Source organism: Scyliorhinus canicula, chromosome 14 (genome assembly GCF_902713615.1).
Source record: "Scyliorhinus canicula chromosome 14, sScyCan1.1, whole genome shotgun sequence".
Taxonomy (NCBI): Eukaryota; Metazoa; Chordata; class Chondrichthyes; order Carcharhiniformes; family Scyliorhinidae; genus Scyliorhinus; species Scyliorhinus canicula.
This window is the reverse complement of record NC_052159.1, coordinates 75,624,453-75,642,639: the sequence shown is the minus strand read 5'-3', so window position 1 is coordinate 75,642,639 and position 18,187 is coordinate 75,624,453. Positions and strand designations below refer to the sequence as shown.

Here is an 18,187-nt window from a genome sequence, read left to right as displayed (position 1 = left end):
CAATACTTTCACATCCATGTTCAATAGTGATATGAGTCTATACGACCCACATTCCACCGGATCCTTCCCTTTTTTTGAGATTAGTGTGATTACTGCCTGCTTCATCGTCTCCGGCAACTCCCCCTTCTCCAGTGCTTCATTAAACGCCCCCAACAGATGTGGTGCCAGGTCTGCTGCAAATTCCTTATAAAATTCTGCCGGGTACCCATCCGGCCCAGGGGCCTTCCCCGACTTCATACCCCTGATACTATCCAGCACCTCCCTCAGCCCCAGGGACTCCTCCACGCCTGCCTCTTTGCTTCCTCCACCTGGGGAAATTCCAGCTCATCCAGAAACTGCCCCATGTCCCCCTCCTCTCCTCCTGGGTCGACTTCATAAAGTCCCTGGCAATACTCTCTAAATGCCTCATTTAATTTCCCTGGCTCCGACACCACATATCGAGCCCGGATCTTCAATATTTCCCTGGACGCAGCCTGCCTCCGCAGCTAGTGCACCAGCATGCGGCTCACCTTCTCCCCATACTCGTATTGTAGCCCTCTTGCCCTACGCAGTTGCCCTACCGTCCCCCCCGTTGCCAGCCTAACAAATTGCCCCTGCAACTTTTTCCTCCTCGCCAATCCCTCCAGGGTGGGCACCCTCGAATATTCCCTGTCCACCTCCATTATCTCGCTCACTAGACGGTCATGTTCCGCCCTCCTTTCCTTATTCGCACGAACCGTAAATGAGATAATTTCTCCCCGGACCACTGCCTTCAGTGCTTCCCAACGAATGGCCGCCGACACCTCCCCATTCTGATTGAAATCGATCAGACTGATGATAAATAACTAAAATCCTCTCCAACAGAAAATTATTGAGTGATTTAATTGTTAAGATAAAAAAAAAATATTTCCTCCAGTGAGAGAATCCTGAACAAGGAAGCACACTTTAAAATTAGAATTTGGCCACTCAGGGATGATGTTATGAAGTGCTTCTTCACACAAATGGTAGTGGAAATTTGGAGCACTTACTCCAAGAAAGCCGTTGAGGTGAGGTCAACTGAAAAATTCTAAACTGAGATTGATTGATTTTGTACCATGAGAGTATGAAGGGATATGGAAACAGAATGGGTAAATGGAGTTGAGATACAGATCAGCCAAGACAGAGCTGGGTAACAGCCTGAATGGCTTCTTTCTATGTTTCAATCCATTTGCTCTTTGTTTTGTGTTCTTAAGAACACAAGACCTAGGATCAGGAGTAGACAATTCAGGCCCTAGAATCTGCTCCACCATTCAATACAATCATGGCTGACCTCATCTCCACCTTCTTGTCCACTCCCCATAACCCTTCATTCTGTTACTAAATCAAAAACCTATCTATCTCCACTTTTAATTTGTTTAGTATTTCGGCGTCTAATGTACTTTGTGTTAGAGAATTCCACAGATTCACAACCCTGTGAGTGAAGAAATTCCTCCTTATTTCTGTTTTAAAAGCTGCTCAGCCTAAAACTATGGCTTTGCGTTCTACAACGTCAAACAAAAGGAAACATCCACTCTCTGTCTACCCTGACAACCCCCTTTGACATCTTATATACCTCAATTAGATCTCCTCTCACTCTTCTGAAGTCCAGTGAGTATAGGCCTAAACGGCTCAATCTCTTCATCCCTGCAATCAATATCATGAATCGCCTCTGATGCATTTAAGCCCTTCCTCAACTAAGGGGACCAAAACTGTGTGTAGTCTCCAGATGCGATCTCATCAATGCCCTACACAGTTACAACAGCACTTCCTTATTTTATACTCTATTCTATTAGCAATGAATGGCAAAATTCCATTTGTCTTCTTTATTACCTACTGAACCTGCATACTAACGTTCTGCGATTCACAAGGACACGAAGGTCCCTCTGTACCAAAGGGACCTTCATTTCGATTTCGATAATAAGTTGCTTTTTTATTCCTCCGACCAATATGAATAACCTCACAGAATCCACGTTAAATTCCATCTGTCAAATTTTGGCCCATTCACCTAACCTATCCATATCCATTTGTAAATTTCTTATTTCCTCATTGCAACTTGCTTTCCCACTTATTTTAGTATGATCTGCAAATTTGGCTATTGTATATTCTATCTCTGCATCAAAGTCATTAATACAGATTGTAAATAGTTGGGGCCCCGAACCCTGTGGCACACCACTAGTTACAGTTTGCTAATCAGAAAAAGACCCGTTTAATCCCACTCTCTGCTTTCTGTTTGTTAGCCAATCCCCTATCCAAGCTAATATAGTACCAGAATTCCGTGGGATCCTTCCTTGTACATTACCCTTTTGTGTGGGACTTTATCAAATGCCTTCTGGTAATCCAGACAATGTACATCTAAAGCACCCCCATTAGGCCTATACTTAGCTTGTTACAACTTCATAAAAACATGCTAACTCTGACGGATTGTGTTTTGACTTTCCAAATGTTCCATTAATACTTCCTTAATAGTTGATTCCGACAGTTTCCCAATGACAGATGTTAAACTAACTGGTGTATAGTTTCTTACTTTCTGCCTTTCTCCCTTTTTGAACAGGGGCCTTTTTCCAATCCAGTGGAACAAATGCCTCCAATGTCTCTATTGTCCCTTCCTTTAAGACTCTAGGATGTAGGCCATCAGGTCCTGGGGACTTGTGTGCCTTTAATCCCAATAATTTGCTCAGTACTTTTTCCTAAGTGATGGCAATTGTTTTTAAATTCCTCCTTTTCAACCTCTGCACATAGTTACTATTAATGGTTGTCGTGTCACCACGAGAAACGAGGCAAAATATTGATTTTGTGTCTCTGCCAATTCTGTGCTCCCCATTATTAACTCTCCAGTCTTCTGCTCCAAGGACCAACATTGACCTTAACTACTCTTTTCCTTTTTATATACTTTTAGAATCTTTTGCTATTGGTCTTCAAAGGTTTCCCAATCCTCCAGTCTGCCACTGACTGTTGAAATATGATATGCCTTAGCTTTTGCTTATGTTACCTTTAATCTCCTTGTTTAGCCCCCACCCCCAAAAGAATTAAACAGATCAGATATAACATGTTGGGCTGGATTTTGTGGTCATCAGTGAGGCAAAAGCACTCGCTGCTAACCTCGAAGAAAGTCAACCACAAAGATCTAACTAATCTTTGTGGCATGGTTTTTGCCCCTTCCCAATGGCAGTTAAATTCTGTATCAAGTTATGGGCATGTCTTTACGTGCAGCATCAGTGATGTCAACAAACATCTAAGGATCAAATCACATTGAAGTATTCACACAGAGCAAACCAGGATATTAAAACGACTGAACCCCTTCACTTTTAATTAAAATTTTGAGACAGCAAAATAAATGGTGATAGGATTTAGAAAATATTTCTTCCCTTCTGGAATATATTTTAGTTGGGGCGAATTAAATGTCTCCCTAAATATCCCCTGCAGTTCATCAACTGTCCAACCGTTAGTCTTTCTGCCCAGTCCACTAGGGTCAAATCTGTCATGCCTATGTAATTACCTTGGCTTAACACCAGAACACCAATATGGGACTCAAGTTTATTGCCCTCAAACTGAATTTTAAATTCAAGCATGCAATGATCACTCATGAATCACTTTCTATCCATTCTCTTGTATTTCCTCGTACCAGCCATCTGAATTATTCCAACCCTTGTATGAGCAGTTTCTGAAATTTTGTGCACACTACACTGGCTGTATTTACAATCTATCCAATCACCGATTCAAAAACATTTTCCAAATACGGCTTGCCTTAAATCCACGTGTACCTATCCCCTCCAAATTAGCCCCGCAATGTTTGCACAGAGCACAGTACAAGTCCAGGTTTAGCTGTCCTCAGCTATTGTACTTTAAGATTTAGAAATTCTAGGTAAGGGTAGCTAGGAAGATATGATGACTGAAAGAAATAATTAATTAGCCACAGTAGACATATTGCATAATGTTGTAAAATGAGCGAATGGGTCAGAAATGTCTATTCCTAAAGAGATATAGCTAAATCTAATTTACGTACATGCAAGTAGTAAATGAGCAAATATATTCTTTCTCGCTCCACCTATATTTAAATAATTTAATGTAATTTACTTCACTTTTAGAATGGATATTTTTATTAATTGCATATAAAAGAATAAAATATATTACCTTGCCAGAGTTTCATACAAAATTGAGGCCACTTCTTTGTAGGCTTTGAAGTTATAGCTGACAGCCTGAAGATCAGGGCATAGTTGCTTTGCTTGTCCAAAAAACATGCCATTCTTAATACCAGTCCATCTGCCATAGAATGACAATAAAACCAATTACATGCATATTTGTAATAAAAAGAAAATTGGTAAAACTAACTACAAGATTCTGAATGGAGGAATATATTCAACCTCCCACCACATTCAATTTTCCAAGTTCCGTTAACAGTCTATCTAACAGGATGTTTTGGGTCTTTATGATATCCCAATGGATCACCATGGTTCCATTTATATTGGTCCAGATTTAACATTATTGGATAGCATTTATATAAATAGTTACTGAAGCAATAAAGACATTTACGAAGTAACTATCCCAAGAACAAGACTTAAATAAATCAGGTACAACCTATTGGACTGGATTTTGTGGTCAGCAGTGAGGCAAAATGTTTGCTGCTAACTACGAAGAAAGCCATCCACAAAGATCTAACCAATCTCAGTGGTATGGTTCCCCCCCCCCCCCCCCCCCCCCTTCCCAACGGCAGTTAAATTCTGGTGGCAAGTTAATGGCATGTCTTGGAGTGCAGCACCAGTGATGTCAACAAGCAGCCAATTATCTAATCGCATTGAAGTATTCACATACAGCAAACCAGGATATTAAAACTACTGAACCCCTTTATTTTCAATTAAAATTTTCAGACAGCAAAATAAATGATGATGGGATCTAGACAGAAACTAAAGCATTAATATAAATCTTTTTCAAAATGTATTTTTTTAATAATGGAGAAATTTGTCATTCCAAAAATATTAACTTTTTTGGGGCAGAGAAGGTTAGCAATAACTATGAAGTTAATATGATAATAATCGTTATTATTGTCACAAGTAGGCTTACATTAACACTGCAATGAAGTTACTGTGAAAATCCCCTAGTCGCCATACTCCGGCGCCTATTTGGACACGAGGGAGAATTCAGAATGTCCAAGCACGTCTTTCGGGACCTGTGTGAGGAAACCTGAGCACCTAGAACATAGAACATAGAACAGTACAGCACAGAACAGGCCCTTCGGCCCTCGATGTTGTGCCGTGCAATGATCACCCTACTCAAACCCACGTATCCACCCTATACCCGTAACCCAACAACCCCCCCCCTCAACCTTACTTTTTAGGACACTACGGGCAATTTAGCATGGCCAATCCACCTAACCCGCACATCTTTGGACCTGGAGGAAACCCAGCAGACACGGGGAGAACGTGCAGACGGAACGCGAGACGCACAGACAGAGACTCAAGCGGGAATCGAACCCAGACCCTGGCACTGTGAACCAACAGTGCTAACCACTGTGCTACCATGCTACCCAAAACCCAGTTCCACCTCAAGTCAAAGATTATAACAATTTCAAGGGTTATTAAAACAATTCTAACAGCATAGAAATGTTTTTTTTTCAGTTGATCATGGCTGCAATGGCGATTGCAGTCGGTGGGGACTCCACATTGCTTCATATGGAAAGCATAGAATTACTGACAGCAGTATTTGGATTTTTGTGTCACTCTGCACATATGCAAGCTCCCAAAGGTGGCAGTTTCAGTGGAGCAATTTTGGCACATATCACAATTTTGCTGTTATTACCTCAAAATCTAGGTCATATGATATGAAATGTACAAATCTAGTATTATATACCTTTTTAGAATTAGCCTGCAAATCAAACAGCTTTTATTTACCTAGCTTCATAGCTGCAGGATGCAATTTCTGCCATTGACAAAGTGACCACATCCATGCTAGCACCATTCACACAGGCAGGATTTGGATTCTCCCAGGTATTGTCATCCAATTTATCAGGCACTTTTTTCTCTTCTATGGAAGAAATGAAATGCAAAATTATCGCTTTGCACCCGATTTAAGTTGTATCCATTTTTCTCTCCCATATTAAAATTGAAATCCCAGAAAAGTATTATGGGATCCAAAGAGGTTATCCAAATAAGTGAGTGTCATACTGGCATTACCGCAGCCCCCTGCCTACACCATTATCATCCAACAAGCTCATTATATATACCTTTCTCATTAACAAAGTATTTTATTTGTTCCCTTCAAAATCTGCAAAAACCATCCCTTGATAAAGTAAATTTAGCCTGGGCTACCCAATTGAGTCCAGTAATTTATATTCCTGCCCATTTTGATTTAAGTTTATAATTCACAAGGCGTCATGCTTCAATGTTCTCTACAAAAAGATAGCAGCTTGAAATCAATCTGGACAATAGCGAAAAAGTATTAATTAATTATTCAGTGGGAGAATCATTATGTGCACTTGCAAAATTTAACATTTCTGCTTAAAAACTTGTCAGTGGCTCTATTTTTAGTCTCCAAGGAAAGTCCATGCAAAACAATCCCTTTTGAGTGTCTGGCACCAGAGTGTTCAAAACATAAAAGGATGGCATTTAACTTTTATTGTTAAGTCAGGAAAGGATGACAGTGGATCTTACAGCCACTATCTAACAGATCTGATTTTTATTTTCATTGACATCAATGTTGTGAAACAGGCAGCGGATTTCCTATTGCCCATTTAGTGTCCAGTGGGCCAACGTAAAAATTTCTCAAGTTGGGTCAGAGCTATTTATCGATTAAATAATGTGTCAATGGGAATTACTTATTTTCTTCAGGTCTTCAAGGGAACAACTTTAATGTCCAGCTCGTTAGCTGTTCCGTTTCTGCACTTTTAAAAGAAACTTGTGAATATATTTTGCTTTAGAAATTAACCCTTAACATAAACTAAATTCCCCAAACTTCTTTCCATGAAAAATACAAGTGACCATAAATCCCAAAATATGGCATGTATACCAATTGAAAGGTATGAAATTTTACATTAATTGAAGATAAATACACACAACAATGCTAAATGCTTACCTGTCTGGCCTTTCTTCAGCTTCTTTTGGTAATACTGCATTTCAAACTGTGGGTTAGTGCTTGGTCGGATCGTCATGCGACCATGACCTCTGTTGTGAGTAACAGCTACTGGTCTTCCTACAAAGCAAAAAAAGAAAACATTTATTTCACTTTTTCTGTACTTCACATAAAGCTAAATTCAAAAAGGCAAAGAACACAAAGAAGGTAAATTATAGGAATGAACGTTCAATACAGAATGGGTACACACAGAACTTCCATGTTCAGAAGCTTTCCTTGAGCTGGGCAAAGAAGATTGCTTTGACAGTCGAGACTCTGACATCCTAAGCACATGGCCGGCCCAGTAAAGTTGGTTTCATGGTCTCGATGCTGGTGTTCTTGGCTCCTTCAAGGACACTGATGTTAGTATGTCTGTCCTGCCGGCTGATGCAGAGAATCTGTCTCAGACAGTGTTGATCATACCTCTCCAAGGCCTTGGGGTGGCATATGTACATAGTCCACATTTCTGAGCTGTATAGAAGAGTTGGGAGGACGACTGCCGTATGCACGAGGATCTTGGTGTCAGCAAGTGTAAGAATTACACAATAAATGGTAGAACTCTTGCGAGTACTGACAGGCAGCGAGATCTGGGCATGCATGTTCACCGAAAGTGGTAACGCATGTGGATAAGATGGTCAAGAAGGCATACGGCTTCTTTCTCTGCGGCCTGGAGAACCGTGCCTAGCTGAGGCCGAGTCTTCCGCTGCAATCCAGCACCATCCGACATCAGGACACCACATCTCCACTCAAAATGATGGAACAGATGACCCTTCGGGGGACCCTGAAAGGCCACAACGGCTGGGTGACACAGATTGCCATGACCCCGCAGTTTCCCGACATGATCTTGTCCGCGTCCTGAGATAAAACTATTATGTGGAAGCTAACAAGGGATGAGACCAGCTATGGTGTCCCCCAGTGTTCCCTCTGTGGCCATTCTCACTTTATTAGTGATGTAGTCATTTCTTCTGATGGTCAATTTGCTCTTTCCAGCTCCTGGGATGTACTGAGCGTTGCCTTTTCAGCAGATAATCGCCAAATAGTATCTGTTCCCGTGACAAGATTGTCAAATTGTGGAACACCCTGGGAGTTTGCAAATAAACAATCCAGGATGAATGCCATACTAAGTGGGTTTTTTGCATTCGCTTCTCACCAAATAGCCACAACCCCATCATAGTCTCCAATGGCTGGGACAAACTAGTTAAGGTTTGGAACCTAGCCAACTGCAAACTGAAAATAAATCATATTGGGCACCCTGGCTATCTGATACACTAACCATTTCTCCCGATGGATCCCTTTGGGCTTCTGGAGGCAAGGATGGTCAAGCCATGTTGTGGGACCTCAATGAAGGCAAACATCTGTACACCTTGGATGGTGGTGACATCATCAATGCCTTGTGCTTTAGCCCCAATAGGTATTGACCCTGTGCTGTCACTGATCCAAGCATTAAGATTTGGGACCTGGAAGGAAAAATTATAGTGGATGAACTGTGCCAGGAAGTGATTAGCACCTGCAGTAAAGCGGAACCTCTACAGTGCACATATCTGGCGTGGTCTGCAGATGGACACATTGTTTGCTGGCTACACTGGTGACCTCATCAGAGTGTGGCAGGTCACCATTGGAACAAGTTTCTTCTAAGATGATAGAGGATCTTTACTTGTTCGAACTGATCTGAAATAAAATATACCCGTTTTCAACCTGTATCTGAATCTCAAAAAAAAAGAAGGCATACGACATGCTGGCCTTCATCGGTCAGGGCATTTAGTATAAAAATTGGCAAGTCATGTTGCAGCTGTACAGGACCTTAGTTGATCTTCATTTGGAATATTGTGTACAATTCTGGTCGCCACACTACCAGAAGGATGTGGATACTTTGGAGAGGGTACAGAAGCGGTTTACTAGGATGTTGCCTGGTATGGAGGACATTAGCTAGGAGGCGAGGTTAGATAAACTCGGTCTGTTCTCACTGGAATGACGGAGGTTGATATGCAACCTGATAGAGGTCTCCAAGATTTTGAGTGGCATGGACAGAGTGGATAGTCAGATGCTCTTTCCTATGGTAGGAGAGTCAAGTACTAGGGGACATAGGCTTAAAATGTGTGGGGAAAAGTTTAGAACAGCTGTGCGAGGCAAGTTTTTTTTACACAGATGGTGGTAAATATATGGAACGCGTGCCTGGGGAGGTGGTGGGAGCAGGTATGATAGCAGCATTTAAGGGACATCGAGACAAAAATATGAATAGGGTGAGATTGGAAGGATACGGACTCCGAAAGTGCAAACGGTTTTAGTTTAGGCAGGTACCATAGTCGGCGTAGGCTCGGAGGGCCGAAGGGCCTGCTCCTCTGCTGTATTGTTCTTTGTTTCTTCTTAGAACAGATGTAACGGTCATCAAACTATTGTTCTTAGGCGTCCGAACGAGGTGCATGCAGTTCCACGTTTGGTGGGGTTTATCCGTTGATATTGATGGAGGGAGGGACTGGATTTTGCCTTGGGTGGATTGGTAAAGTATTGGAGTCTTCTTGAGGTTGAGACTGAAACTGATGCTTTTGTATGCTTCTGCGAAGCTGTCAAGCATATCTCTGAGAGAATAGAGATAGCGATGTCATTCACATACTGAAGTTCCACGATCAATGTCAGTATCGCTTTCTGCTTGGGTTTTAAATGGTTAAGTTGGAAAGTTCAAATCCATCCTGTAGACCAGTGTTGTTCAAACTTTTATTTCCGGGGACCCATTTTTACCAACCGGCCAAATTTCGGGACCCAACCCGACCTGCGCGACCCACCATTTTCGCTTACCTTGTTTGCTGCTGACAAAAATGGAGGAAATGGTTTTGGGTCCCTTTGGCCCTCGTACACGCTCCTCCAATGGAACCTGTCCGATGAAGGTGAAGCCTTCCGGTGTCGGAAAGTATGGAGTCTCCATGTGTCCAAAGTTCTACATTTTTTCCTGTAAAATTTCATCAAATAAACCCCCCCCCAAACTTGTAAAAAAAAACAATAAAATGAATAAAATAAGTCAAAAAAATAAAAATTAAATGAATAAAATGAATAAACCCCCCCCCGAACTTGTAAAACAAAAAGCAGAGACCATAAAAAAAAAATGCGGTCGCACTGCACATGCGTGCCCATTCATAGGCGTGCATGCGCATAGTTTTGCGCATGCGCGCCGATGATCGAGCATGCATGCGCACTGCGGGCACATTTTTTTTTTTTTACAAGTGGCCATTTTGAAGGCCACTTGGAGCCGGCATTATTAACAACCGGCTGCTGCGCGCAGATTTGCACGATCGGGAGAGCAGAGACGGACGGTTCCGCGACCCTCCCGACACCCGCCCGTGTCCCACCCGCGGGTCGCACACCGGTATTTGACAACTGCCTGCTGCAGGCGATGTCCACACCACTGGGAAGCTTGCTCTTGACAAGTTGAAGGATGGTGACGACCAAGAAAGGGGGGGGGGGGGGGGGGGGGTTGATGTCACATCCCTGCTTGATTTCAGTTTTGACTTGGAAGGTTTCCGTTGGTCAGGGCTGTCACCAACATCTTGGTAGTGGAGGATTGCACGTTCTCCTCGTGTCTGCGTGGGTTTCCTCCGGGTGCTCTGGTTTCCTCCCACAAGTCCCGAAAATGTGATGTTAGGTCATTTGGACGTTGGATTTTTCCTCAGTGTACCCGAACAGGCACCAGAACGTGGTGACTAGGGGATTTTCACAGTAACTTCATTACGTTGTTAATGTAAGCCTACTTGTGACAATAAAGATTATTATTATGCTGATCAATTTTTCCAGACAGCTGGCCTTAAACAGGGGCTTCCATAGAATTGCTGACTGATTGAGCGAAAAGCCTTGGTCAGATTGATGAAGGCCATGTAGTGGTTGATGTTGTACCTGGCATTTCTCTTGAAGCTGCCGAGCAGTGAAAATTATGTTTGGTGTTCCATAGTTTGATCAAAAGCCACACTGACATTTCTTCAAAGAGTGGAAGGTGGCTAGCGAGGATTTGGGCGATGATGTTGCCGGCGATGCAGTAGAGAGATTCCTCGGTAGTTCCCACATTCCACTTGTCTCCTTTCTTGAAGATGGTGGTAAGTTTCATATAAAGAAATGAGCTGTACCAGTAATCAGATCAAGGTCAAAGTAAGGTAAAAGTCTGATAGGTAAAAGGCCATTTTAATATAAATATTAAAGCCCAGTCTTTAATCACATTTTAAAATAAGGATTTCAGTATTTATAACCTTAGGTCATGACAAAAGACAAACTTAAGCTTGGCACATTCACAAACTAGTTGCAACATTTTTACTGACAATATGAACTGACTATTGTTCTAATTAACAGATTACATATTAAGAAATGAGCTGTACCAGTAATCAGATCAAGGTTGAAATAAGCACCATAGCAATATGAAGCCAACATTGTTCAGAATATGGATAAAATGAAAGTCAGCAGAAAACCAGTAAGAACCACTCGATTACAGCACAAAATCACATTCCATAGCACACACAAATATTCAAACATGAAATATTTAAAACTTATGTTGCACATTGAGGATTGACAGTTAACTATCCAATCAAACGTATTTGAAACTCACCCAAACCAATGAGGACGACATAGAGGTATGGACAGATGGCCTCAGACTGATAACATTTTCCTTAAACATGAGAGTTCAGACAGCCATTTTCTATCCAGGATCACTCCATACTTTGATCTAACTACTTGCTATCCTTATTTTTGTATTTTCACATTTCCACTCTAACTCTTGAAGTTCGCGCAAGCTGTTTTGCTTTAAGCAAGAAACTATTTCTGTATTATTTTTGAACATTAAAATTGTTTTATAAATTACTTCTCTTTAAGTCTTACTGGCAAGGCTTTATTGAGAATGGATTTAAGTTTCTCTCAATTGTAATCAGTAGAGGCAATAAAAGATTCTTACTTGCATCCGAGAAGTATAATTCAAATTTCTACCGAGTTTTAAAGTGTATGCAAGACTGCACTTGAACCCGCATGGCAGATCTCTACACCGGAGATCGGCAGGAACTTTTCCTCTGTTCCAGAATTTCAGCAACAGCTGATGGAGATAACAGGTGATCTGTTCTCCAAGTTTGAAAATCTCCTCTGGGATCCCTCCCACCCCTGTGGGTTTTCCATTCTTCATGTGTTTAATAAGTTTGTTCTTGCTTCGTGGGACTCAAGATCATCTTTGATGGGGAGCTGGGGGATATCGTCAAACACGTCCTCATCTATGGTTCAGCAGTTCTTGGACGTGTTCTCTCCATCAAAGGCTGATGTTTTCTCTGTCTTTCAAAAGGGTTCCGACCTTACTCTGCACTGGTTTGAGGCCTAGTGTATTGGGTCCATGTATTGGTAGCACTGAAGAAGCTCTGAGTGTCATGTTTGTCAGCGAAGAGTTGCAGCTCTTTAGCTCCCTCAGTTCACCATTGGTTCTTACTTTTCCTAGTTCTTCTTTGCAACACCGTCTTGGCTAATTTTTTGAGCTCTCCTCTTTGCCTTGCTGGCTATGTTGCTTTGCCAGGCGTGGAGGACTTTCCTTTTCTTGTCGATGAAGTCTTGGATAGTGTGGTCGTTCACGTCAAACCAGTCTTGGTATTTCCTGGTCTTGTAGCCGATGGTTTCTTCACAGCTTGAGGTGATGGCTGTCGTCAGCTCTTTCCAGTTTTCCATCACTCTGGTTTAACCATTCCAGTGACAAAATTGGTAAGATTTTTATTGTCACTTAGAGCATGTATTTGATCCTACATTTAGCGCTGACCCCCAGACCAAAAAGCACGCTTACAAACAGCCCAATATTGATTGAGGATCCAGGGTTAAATATGTCTCAGCCTTATCCTGAACCCAGCTGAAGAGAAATGCTGTGCCCATCCCTTCTTTGAACTCGACTCTGCATTTGCCTCAATTTGACTCTTCCCTCAAACTTGCCACAATAATGTCTGACAATATCACAGTCCAAACATCTCATGCCATTGCTACTCTAGAATTATAGCTAAGCTAATAATTAGCATATATTGAAATCTTCAAATTTTATGTTCTTTATCACTATGCAAGTGTCAGTGTAGATACAGCCCATCTTGGTGGACTACAAGGGAAAAGTTTGAAAGATAGTGTCAACTGATTTATTTTAACTTGAGACACTTAGAACAATAAAAATGTTCTGAATGTTATGAAATGCCTCTGCGTGTCATTTCCAGCCAAAAAGAAACTAGTCGCTCATTTTAATCCCACTTTCCAGTACCTTGTATGGCGCCTTGCAGGTTACAGGACTTCAGGTGCAGATGAATTCTTAAATGAATTCAGCCTCAACCACCAATTGGCAGTGAATTCCAGCTGCCCACCACCCTCGGAGTGAAAAAGCTTTTCCCAATCTCTACGAAATCCTACCAATCACCTTAAATCTATACCTCCTGGTAACTGACCTCTCAAGCTAGGGTAAACTGATCTTTCCTGTCTACTCTATCTAGGTCCCTCATAATTTTGTACACCTCAATTAGATCACTTCTCAGACTGCTCAGTTCTAAGGAAAACATCCCAAGCCTATCCAATCATTCCTCATAGCTGCAATTTTCAAGCCCAGTGATAGAACTAAGTCTCGATACTTGAGTGATTTGTTGAAAGACTACAATCAAGAATCATATTTTAATCAGGATAACTGCAGTTACCTTAGTAAAAGATAATGACTGCAAGAACCAAGTTTCAGTAAGTTTCTGAATTGGGAATATGCAGTCTTCAAAACTGAGAAATGTGTGTATTGAGTCCGATTTGATCTTACAAAAGTATGCATCCAATACTAGAATGCCATTCGTAGTCACAGAAACAGCCAGAGAAGGGAAGCCCTGCTAGACAAAGATTAGTCAAGTTTCAATCTCCTCAGACAAAACCATTAAAGAGATTAAGTTCCAATACCGTAAAAGGTGCACGCACAGAGGTACAAACTTGAATAAAATGAGGTCATACTGCAACAAATGGCATCCAATCTATGCTGATAACCATATCAGCTAATTGACGGACATCTAGCTGAGCAAACTAAGGACAGGGTCCTCTGGGCAAAGAGCCAATTACAGACAAAAAACATAGAACATACAGTGCAGAAGGAGGCCATTCGGCCCATCGAGTCTGCAGCAACCCACTTAAGCCCTCACTTCCACCCTATCCCCATAACCCAATAACCCCCCCCTAACCTTTTTTGGTCACCAAGGGCAATTTATCATGGCCAATCCACCTAACCTGCACGTCTTTGGACTTTGGGAGGAAACCAGAGCACCCGGAGGAAACCCACGCAGACATGGGGAGAACGTGCAGACTCCACACAGACAGTGACCCAGCGGGGAATCAAACCTAGGACCCTGGCGCTGTGAAGCCACAGTGCTATCCACTTGTGCTACCGTGCTGCCGAAAGCAAGGGTTAACCCAAAGATGAGAATCTCCTTAAAAGAGAACCCAGCAAGTTAGTTCTTTGTTCTAACCACTTCTAACTATCTATCATTCTCTCTCTTTCTCTCTAAGCCTGTCCTTGACCTATGCTCCTTTACTCTGCCATGTGTTTACTTCTTTAAATCGCCTCTAAGTTTATTGCATTTTGTACTGGCCAGTTGGTCGAATTGTTTTATCGAAGTATAAGAAATTATGTATCGTCAACCGCACTGCCTAACATTAAAGTCAAACATGAACTTTTACCATCGCACAAAATTGGTCCTTTTATTGAGAGAAAACACAATATCAGGATTCCATCACCCAGGCAATATTTTTATAAATCTATGTATTTTCTCCAGCGCAATTACGTTCTTTCTGTAATATGATGACCCGAATTGCACTCACAATCCCAGCTGTGGCCAAACCAGCATTTTATTCAGTTCCAGCATTATATCCCTGCTTTTGTATTCAATCCTTATCCAATAAAGGAAATCATTCCATATGCTTTCTTTGCCAGATTACCCAGCTGTCCACTTATCACAGACCAAAATATTTCAACTAAGACGCTATTATGGTGTTACAAGTGGAAATCAATGGCTAACACAGGCCAAGAACTGTGGATGGAACAATAAAATTCGACAGCATTTTGCAAAGTTTATTTTCTTAAGCCTACAAATAATGTGCTCTTTAAACTCCACACAATCCCCAGTGAGCTTGCTCTCCAACATTCAGTTTACACAGCACAATTCACATGGTACCTCATCAGTTGAACCACTGATAACACAGTGTGATGTTTACAAACCTTTTAGCTCTGGATGATCCCGAATGCCGACTGATACAAAGAAGCAGTCCATATCAACGTGCATTATACAGTTCTGTTGTCTTGGTGGATCTACAGCACTTGCAGCACCTGCAAGAGAAAAAAATGTGAACATGGAATAAGCATTTGTACACCAAATGACTTCCACATTCTTCAATATGGCAGTAACTGCATTTTTACTGTGAGCAGGGTATGCATCACTCTCCATATTACTAAAGATCAAAAGAATCACTCTTCAGTATCCATGCCTGAAACAGGCATTTTAAAATAATTTCATGGGTTGTTGGCTTCACTGACAAGATCAGGAGTTATTGCCCATCCTTAACACTATGAGGTGGTATTAAGCTTCATTCTTGAATTGCTGTGGTTTGACTGTAGGTACATCCACAGTGCAGCTAGGAATGGAGTTCCAGGTTTTTGACTCAGCAACAGTGAAGGAAAGATGATGCATTTCCAAGTCAAGATGATGTGTGACTTGGAAGGGTCTTTGTAAATGGTCTTATTCCTGTGTGGCTGCTGCCCTTGGGGTTCTAGGTGGTGAAGGTCATGGATGTGGCATGCACTGTTGAAGGAGCCTTGATGAGTTGTTGCAGTGCATTTGGTAATTGGTACACACTGCTGCTACTGTGCATTGGTGGTGGTAGAGTGAATGTTTATATTGATTGATGGGATGCCAATCAAGTGGGTTGTTTTGTCCTGGATGCCGTTAAGTTGCTTGAGTGTTGTGAGCTTCTACGATCCAGGCAAATGGGGATTATTCCATCACATTCCTGATTTGTGCTTTGTTGATGGTGGACAAGCTTTGTAGAGTCAGAAAACTAGTTATTTGCCCAGAATTCTCAATCCTTGACCTGCTATTGTAATCACAGTATTATATGGCTGATCCTGTTACGTTTCTGATCAACAGTAACAAGAACAGCTTACATGCATCTCTTAACCCTAACACACAATTTTTCCCATTAAACAGCACATAAAATGAACATACAGCTCTCAATTTAACATATCCAGGGAGGCAAAAATGATACTTGTACTACAGATCATATTCATGTTGGTAGTGAAGCTCTTTCAGACCCTGTCTGAAAGTTTGGCTCTGTGGCAGTCTTTTCATGGACTCTTCTGATCATTCTTCAAATCCTCCTGCCCCTCTCCTGTTCAAATAGGATTCAGCCCCTCAAAGATGGTTCTGTCCTAATGTGTCCAGGCTTGAATTCATCACTGCTATCTCGACTTTTGACTGTCCACTTCCATTTACACAAAAGAACAAGGCCATACTATGAATATGCAACTAACCTCCAATGTATGGACAAAAGGGCCATCAGATTCCATAATGGGCTAATTGCTGGTCAGACCAGAGTGGACAATAGATATTGAGTGAATCATCCTGGCTGAACAGGGTTATGCTGTTTATTCCAATTAACCAGTTTAAGTCCGAATGGGATAATGTAACTCAGGCCAGGTGTGGACGTATACCTCCTTGACTCAGTGCTAGCAGTTTTACCCTCGGGCTGTTAACCCCTGAATTGCCCACCACCTCTTTGATCCAATTCTCTAACATCCACTAATTGTCACAGCAGCCTTTGACATGGTTGACCATACCATTCCATTCAATTCCTTTCCATTCTCCTCAAGCTGGGTTGTCTGCTCTCAACTGGCTCCATTCTTACCTATGTCAGAAAATCACTTGCAATGGGTTCTCTTCCTTGCTCCCATAAATTACCCCTGGAGTCCCTAAAGGGTCAATCCTTGGCTCCCTACTATTTCTCATCTATATATTAACCCCCGATTCATCATTGAAAGGCAAAGGTTTTGACATCTCGCTCACATCCAGCCTGACCTGACCTCTCTCAACTTCTCCACTACTGTTAATATATCAGACTGCCCTGTTCCAAACAATGTTCCTAAGCTACCAAAACCATTCTCTTCCTGGCAAGTCTGAGATTAAGTCACTTTTTATGCAACCTTTGCGTCTCATATGATCTCAAAACCAGCTTCCAACTTCATAACCATTTTATCATAAGGTCGCCTATTTCCACCTCTGAAACATTGCCCGATTTCATCAATGTCTCAGTTCATCTGCTTCTTAAACCGTCATTTATGCTTCGTTACCTCTAGGTTCAACTATTTCAATGTACTCCTGGCTGGTCTCCCTCATCCTACCATCCACAAACTTGAGGTCATCCAAAACTCTGCTACCTGCGTCTTAACTCCCTCCTCTTAACTCCTTCTCCTCTTATCCCTGCGCCCACCGACTCACAATTGCTCCTGATCAAGTAATATCTTGATTTAAAAATTTTCATCTTGGCTTTCAAATCTCTCCATGGTCTTGCCCCATCCAATATCTGTAACCTGCTCCAGCTCCACAACCCTCCAAGAAACCGAGACTCCTCAAATTCTGGCTTCTTGTCCATCTTCAATTTTAACTGTTCCAACATTAGTGGTCATGTTGCCTAGGCCCCAAAGCTCTGGAATATGCTCCGTACACCTCTCCACCTTTTTAACTTATAGAATCATAGAACTTACAGTGCAGGAGGCCATTCGACCCATCGTGTCTAAACCAGCCCTTGGAAAGAGCACGAAAGGGAAAATGCTGGAAAATCTCAGCAAGGCTGGCAGCATCTGTAGGGAGAGAAAAGAGCTAACGTTTCGAGTCCGATGACTCGTTGTCAAAGCTAGGAAAGAGCACCCTACACAAGCCCATACCTCCACCCTATCCCTGTAACCCAGTAACCCCACCTAATTTTTGGGCACTAAACAATTTAGGATGGCCAATCCACCTAACCTGCACATCTTTGGACTGTAGGAGGAAACCGGAGCACCCAGAGGAAACCCACGCAGACACAGGCAGAATGCGCA

General features: G+C 42.0%; 1 protein-coding gene and 1 pseudogene across 1 annotated transcript in view; one reads left to right on the top strand and one right to left on the bottom strand.

Annotated features, from left to right (window-relative positions):
* The window catches only part of rev1 (REV1 DNA directed polymerase), a 209,009-nt gene that overhangs the window by 123,823 nt on the left and 66,999 nt on the right, over positions 1 to 18,187 (bottom strand). Inside the window, exons 7-10 of the mRNA XM_038817781.1 lie at positions 15,317 to 15,424; positions 7,063 to 7,179; positions 5,883 to 6,015; positions 4,129 to 4,257 (exon numbers count right to left, since the gene is read on the bottom strand). Coding sequence (XP_038673709.1) covers positions 4,129 to 4,257; positions 5,883 to 6,015; positions 7,063 to 7,179; positions 15,317 to 15,424 — 487 coding nt within the window. The remainder of the gene's footprint in view (positions 1 to 4,128; positions 4,258 to 5,882; positions 6,016 to 7,062; positions 7,180 to 15,316; positions 15,425 to 18,187) is intronic.
* Positions 7,937 to 8,638, top strand: LOC119977146 (annotated as a pseudogene).